General features: G+C 39.2%; 3 protein-coding genes across 4 annotated transcripts; 1 reads left to right on the top strand and 2 right to left on the bottom strand.

Moving 5' to 3' along the window:
* Positions 1–347: 347 nt before the first annotated feature.
* LOC105231956 (rRNA-processing protein FCF1 homolog) lies at positions 348–1,253 on the bottom strand. The gene is made up of 2 exons (XM_011213523.4): positions 1,129–1,253; positions 348–1,069 (listed from the first exon to the last, which is right to left on the bottom strand). Exons 1-2 carry the CDS (start codon positions 1,129–1,131, stop codon positions 470–472), a joined length of 603 nt encoding a protein of 200 aa, XP_011211825.1. The 5' UTR covers positions 1,132–1,253; the 3' UTR covers positions 348–469.
* A 193-nt stretch (positions 1,254–1,446) lies between these two features.
* On the top strand, positions 1,447–3,570 carry LOC105230742 (PAT complex subunit CCDC47). 2 transcript variants are annotated; one of them, XM_049447503.1, is made up of 6 exons: positions 1,447–1,515; positions 1,633–2,069; positions 2,141–2,298; positions 2,365–2,648; positions 2,743–3,090; positions 3,160–3,570. In XM_049447503.1, the coding sequence occupies exons 2-6, from the start codon at positions 1,651–1,653 to the stop codon at positions 3,397–3,399; spliced, it is 1,449 nt and encodes a 482-aa protein (XP_049303460.1). In that variant the 5' UTR covers positions 1,447–1,515; positions 1,633–1,650; the 3' UTR covers positions 3,400–3,570. The 2 variants fall into 2 exon arrangements, with proteins under 2 accessions (XP_049303460.1, XP_049303452.1); XM_049447495.1 differs by lacking the exon at positions 1,447–1,515 and having other exon boundaries at positions 1,527–2,069.
* A 39-nt stretch (positions 3,571–3,609) lies between these two features.
* Positions 3,610–5,876, bottom strand: LOC105230741 (early endosome antigen 1). The gene is made up of 2 exons (XM_011211703.4): positions 4,554–5,876; positions 3,610–4,486 (listed from the first exon to the last, which is right to left on the bottom strand). Exons 1-2 carry the CDS (start codon positions 5,654–5,656, stop codon positions 3,610–3,612), a joined length of 1,980 nt encoding a protein of 659 aa, XP_011210005.2. The 5' UTR covers positions 5,657–5,876.
* Positions 5,877–5,985: the final 109 nt, after the last annotated feature.

The raw sequence follows: 5,985 nt of genomic DNA, 5'->3' as shown, positions 1-5,985 counted from the left end.
AGTTCCTGATGAAAAATATAAATATGAAACAAAGGATTTTGTTTTTTATTCAATAAATTCTATCGAAGGGCTTCAGAACTGGTGTGTAGTCCATTCATACATTAGACTTTCGTTGAATGCATGTTTTGAAATCTATGGGAAAATTCCTTTGAAATATTAGGAATATTGGCCAGCCGATTTAACGGAAAAATATTTTGAGAATCGATTTTGTTTTATACATTCTAATGTAAACAATAGGATAAATTGCCGGTTAGTCTTGAAATACAAATAGTTTCAAACTTTTTCAAATTTGAGAATATATCTACATACAAACATAACATTACGCAGTAAATATAAACGCATGTAAGTGTGGTTTTGTGTTTCCTTCTTATTCAGTTATGTTCAGATTTTGATAATTACATACAGCATATAGTTTATTTATAAAACTGCAACTTAACCTAACTAACTACTACTCAAAAACTAATAACTATTACGCTTTTACACCGTACGCTTCCGGCATACGTTCTATGGCATATTTGTGCGCAGCTACATACATAATAGGTACACCTGGAATTTTGCGTATACGATTTTTCAAATCCTTGTCGTTGGTTGCTACTATATAGCATTTATGTTGGCGAACTCGCTCTACTAAGCAGTCATCCGCATATGTGCCCTTATGTAGGCAGGGTAAACGTTCAAAGCGTGGATCAGAAATTATGCGCAGCGCTAATTTATAACGACTTCCTAGCTTTTCTAACTCGGCACGAACACAATCTGAGATATAGGGGATACATTTGGCATATAAGCAATCCATCATGCCTTGAATGATATCCAGTTTGTTTTTAATGCTGAAGTTGATGAAATTTGTATCGAGTATAATGTGATATGGTGGACCCAGTTGGGTATTATATTGGAAGAACAGTGCGGAGCTTTGTTGTTGAACATTGTGTACTTTCAAAGCGTGTGGATCTATTGGCTTTTTACGTGTCTTGCGTATCCCTTCTTTGATCCGTTGATCAGTAGGTTTTAATAAACGTTTCAGTTTTGATGTACGTTGTTTTTGTATTTTACGTGTTTTCTTTTGTTTGCCCTGGAAATAGTTTTAGTTATTGTAATTGTGAATTTCTTTAATATATTATATCTATTTACCATTTTATTTCAACAACTGGTAAAATTAGAAACAAAAGGATCCCACATGTATACTTGACACTTGACTGACAGTGAAAATTGTTATTGTTTACATTTTTATAGTTGCCGTATTTTTGAAGAAGATTTTAATTAATCATAAAAGGTGGAAGCTCTTTTCCGTAGTTATAAAATAAATATTTTATTAATACTTAATTCCTTTAGTACATTTTAAGCACTTTTACAGACAAGACAAGACATATTTTTACATTTATACAATTTACAGAACTTTAGTTTAAAAATATGACCAAGAAAAAAAAAAATGACTCAATAAAAATATCATCACTGCACACACTATTGTGAATGCTAGTTTAACCCTATCCCTTTTCACTGAAATGAGTACTTAATTGAGTGAGTGTCTTTTCATTTTCTTTACTTCTATAACCCATTTAACTTGCATTTAACCTCAATATTTTTATTAATACCAATGGTTATGTTGCTTAATAATTAGTAAAATTTATTTATTAGTGTAGTGAAAGAAGAGATATGCAGGTAAGACAGGTGGTGACACTTTTGGCACTAGGGTGCCTGGTGCTAACTGGTATGACCTCGGTATTTGCTCATGCCGACGATAGTGACTTTGCTGATTTCGATGACTTCGATACGGACGATGAGTTTGTGGAGACTGTGTCTACATCAGCACCATCAACTGGAGATGAGAAATCTGCACAACAAGCACAAATACCCGAAAAACCGAAAATTGTAGAGACAGTATCTGGCAAGTCAGATGACTTTAAAACAGACGACGATGACGGAATTGTTGAAGACGATGACAACGAATTTGAACATTTCCAAGACGAAGAAGAGTTTGAAGGTTTTGATGCAGGTGAAAGCAAAGACATACCTGTAGATCCAAAAACCGCTGAACCGAAACTGACTGTAGCTAAGATTCCAATGCACTTCCGGTAAGAGTTTCTTGATTGAAAATCTTTACTTAGAAATATATATCTACATGTATATTCCTAATGCTTTCTAGCACTCACTGGGACTCATATTGGATGGAAATGCTTATGTTGGCCGGTTTGTTAGCCTATTTCGCTAATTTCTTTGCGGGTAAAACGAAGAATGCGAGATTAGCACAATTATGGTATAGTACACATAAGGGCCTATTGGATGACAATTTTGTGTTAGTCGGTAAGTTACAAGTCGAGAAACCTATTTTCATGTTTATTTTAATACTGCGCTATTCTCTAATTTAAGGTGATGATGGAAAGCAAGAAAACGAAAATCCTGGGCTGATGAAAGAAAGTGAAAGTTTATACACATTGTGGTGCTCAGGTCGCACTTGCTGCGAAGGCATGTTGGTTGAGCTTAAGATGATTAAGCGTCAAGATTTGGTTGCATTAATATCCGGTTTGATACGCCCTCAACAGGATCAAGTACACATAAAAGTGGAAATGACGCGAGGCGTAATGGATTCATTTGTATTTTGCGTGGGTCTAAGGAAAACTATAACCAAAGTTTTCAAAGAGTACGCTGATTTGGTGAGTATTTTTATTAAATATAAATATATACAAGCATATTTATATATTTTACAAAAGTATATGTAATGATTGCACTTTCCACGTTTCTATGTAGAACAAATATTGCAGTCTAGTCAGTAAGCCAGAGGATCGCTACAAAGTACCTGCAGGATTTAGTGCGCTCTCCGAAATACCTGAAGCCACGTCAGCAATATTGGAGGCCCGCGTCATAACTGCACTCAACAAATATCAGCGCTACATCGACTATATCCATATTTCCGATCAATTTAGTGGTCCCATTCAACAAGAAGATGCCAATAATTTGAAACAACCAGAAACGAAGTGTATGCTTATGGCAGGATTTAACATGCCCAAAGGTGTGGATATGGAGTCGATCAAACCGTTGCTCATACTTATTTTCTATTTAATGGAACGTTTAAAAGTTTACCGCATGTCTAAAGAGGTAACATGAACTACAACCATTGATCATAAGATACTATATTGAGAAATGCATATCTTCATGCTTTTGCAGGGCAAAAACAAAGCGGAAAAGAATCGTTTGCGTGTGGAGGAAGAATTCTTGAAGAGTACACACGCAGCACGCGCAGAGGCTGCTGCTCAGCGTCGTGAAGACAAGCGCAAACAAGAGAAAGAACGCGTGCTTGCCGAGGACGACCCCGAGAAGCAGCGCCGCTGGGAAATCAAGGAGCAGAAGCGTCAAGCAAAGAAAAAGGCTCCCAAAATGAAGCGTTTGGCAGTAAAATCTTTATAAGATTAATATGCTACGAATAGTCCAATGATGTTGGCCGCTTCATCTAACAGTATTTGTTGTTAATTTGATTACGGCTTTCGTTGTATCCTGGAGATGTTCTCCTAAAATCTATAAGATATAGCAATAAACATGTAATTGAGCATGTCTATAAAGCCATAGCTATACCAACAACGTGATTTCATTTACGCATAATTTTGTTAAATTAAGTGATCAGCATTTAACAGGAAAACAATTTTCATTGGAGACATAAGCGATGTGGTTGCGTAGCGTCTTGATTTGCTTCTGTGCGGCATCGAAGCTGTACGAAAGTGTATTGAGTTGTCCTTGCATCTCACGTATAACGGCTTCACGATCACTGACAGATAGACAGGCGGTGGCACGACACTGCGCCAGTTCCTTTTCCAGACGATCTATTTGTTCCTGCATTTGACACTTCATTGCCTCGGCGCGTTCCTTAGTGCGGGCGATGATTTTGGCCGACTCCGAACGTAGCGTGTCGAGGTCATCTTGTGTGGCCTTGAGTTTTTCGCAGAAGAGGTCGCGTTGTCTTTCCATTTCCTCCAGACGCGCCTTGCATTGCTCCAGTTCTAGCTGGCATTTCATCAATTGTGGTCGACAATCCGTTTCGTCCTTAGGAGACTCAGTCTGCGCTTTGAGTGCCTTCAGTTCTTTGCAAATAAGCATCAACTTTCCCTGGAGATCTTCCTTTTCCTTGCAAGCCTGCGCCAACTTCAATTGCTCGTTTTCCAACAGCTTGGGGAAGTGGAGTAACTCGTTGAGTTTCTCCTGGAATTTGGCACGTATTTCTTTTACTTCCGTGTTGATTTGCTTCTCTATTCGTTTATTGTTCATATTTAATTTGTCTAGTGTCACACTCTGTTCTTCAACTTTCTGTTGCGCCACCAAGTATTTATTGCGATAATCCTCCAGTTGCTGTGATTGTTCCTTCATTAGACACTTGAATTCTGTTTGCTCTTCCTTCAAGTCAGCAACACGTTGCCTGAGCACTATTAATTCGGACTGGTCAGTGTTTTGACCTTCGCCTTGACCATTATTGTGGTTGCAGCTGCCGCAAAAACCTTTCAGGCTACAACAGACATTATCAGAAAGTGACACTGTTATTTATTAAGCAAATATTTTATTAAGAAACTTACCGCTTCTCCATTTCTTTAAGTTGGCAATCCTTTTTCGAAAATTCTGCCAACAAGTGCAAGTAGTTTTCTCTCAATTTGGCCATTTCATCGGCCTTTGTGGTTCGTTTGCTTAAGCAAAATTGAATGGGATCGGGCTCCTCCGAACAGACGTCTTCCTTCTCTTCCTCCGGCTCACACACTTGCTGCTTCTCGCGCTCCCGACGATATATTTCCTGCTTCAATTGGCAAACCGATGATTGCATACATGTGATTTTCTGCTTGAGTCTCTCCAAAGAATCCGCTCCAGGCATAGAATCAGACGAACAGGGTTGCGTGGATTTTTTGCTTTTCCTCGAAGGCTTCGCGAACGGTGGACATGGTCCTCGACAAGGTGGTAGCGAAGGTGGACATGGTTGCGGACAGGGTGGTGCGCTTTTTTTCTTCTTGTGTCCCATCAACACACCTGCGATTTCTTGTATAAGTTTTTTGTCTTCTGGACAGCAGATCTTCATCTTGCCTAGCGCTTTGCATAAACAACGCAAGGCCTTCTCGTCTTTACACTCCTTTGGTTCGGCAGAGGCGCATCTATCCGTTTCACTGCTTTCGCCACCCTTCCATGTTGTTTGCTGCGGCTGTTGAGTACCCGCATATGGCGTCATGTTATCTTCATCGATGGTTGTGGCAAGCGGTATCTCATGGTAACGTCGTCGAGAACCGAAGTTTTGCAATTCCATGGCTTTGGTCATCAAGCAACGCAACTTGATTATCTCCTGCTCCATGCATACGCGTAGTCTTTTGATATCCTTCAGTTCGCATTTGGTCTTGCAAGGTTTGGCGCAAAGTTCCACAATTTGCGCTTTAATATCGTCGACCATTTGATTTTGGCACTCGATCTCCTTGATTAGGCTCAAGTATTCCATATAACGACGTTTTTGCTCAGGATCGTCCGATGACTCTCCGAGATGAGAGAATATATCTTCGGTCGCCTCCTCGGCCTCTTCACCCATATGCGTGGTTTCGCTCTGCGAGTAGACACCATCTTCTGTGCCATAAATGAACTCGTACTCTCCTTCATCTAAATTTTCCGAAGCTAAATTTTTCTCGGGATCTTGTTCACTGGTCATTTTTTATTTAGAATTTGACAACTGCTTTTCAATAGAAAATACTTAGAATTTAGAAAGAATTATGTTAATTTGTATTATATGTGTTTTCTTTGAGTTAATTTTTCCTAATTTTTTTCTTTATGTCGAATAATGAAGTTTCACTCTTTGGTTACCTAAACTTCTTTTTTCGAAAATGTTGCTCATCTAAGTGATGCGGCAAGTGCCTAGCATGGCTGGAGACACGTTCCCATGACAGTCGGGTCTACGTAACCGGAACGGACCCGGATTTTTAGTCGGTCATGGACGTCAACTCGACAGAACTCTGTCGCTACAACAACATCAAAAGGGCT

The sequence above is a fragment of the Bactrocera dorsalis genome, chromosome 1 (assembly GCF_023373825.1).
Source record: "Bactrocera dorsalis isolate Fly_Bdor chromosome 1, ASM2337382v1, whole genome shotgun sequence".
In the NCBI taxonomy this organism is placed as follows: domain Eukaryota; kingdom Metazoa; phylum Arthropoda; class Insecta; order Diptera; family Tephritidae; genus Bactrocera; species Bactrocera dorsalis.
This window is presented reverse-complemented; position numbering and strand designations above follow the sequence as displayed.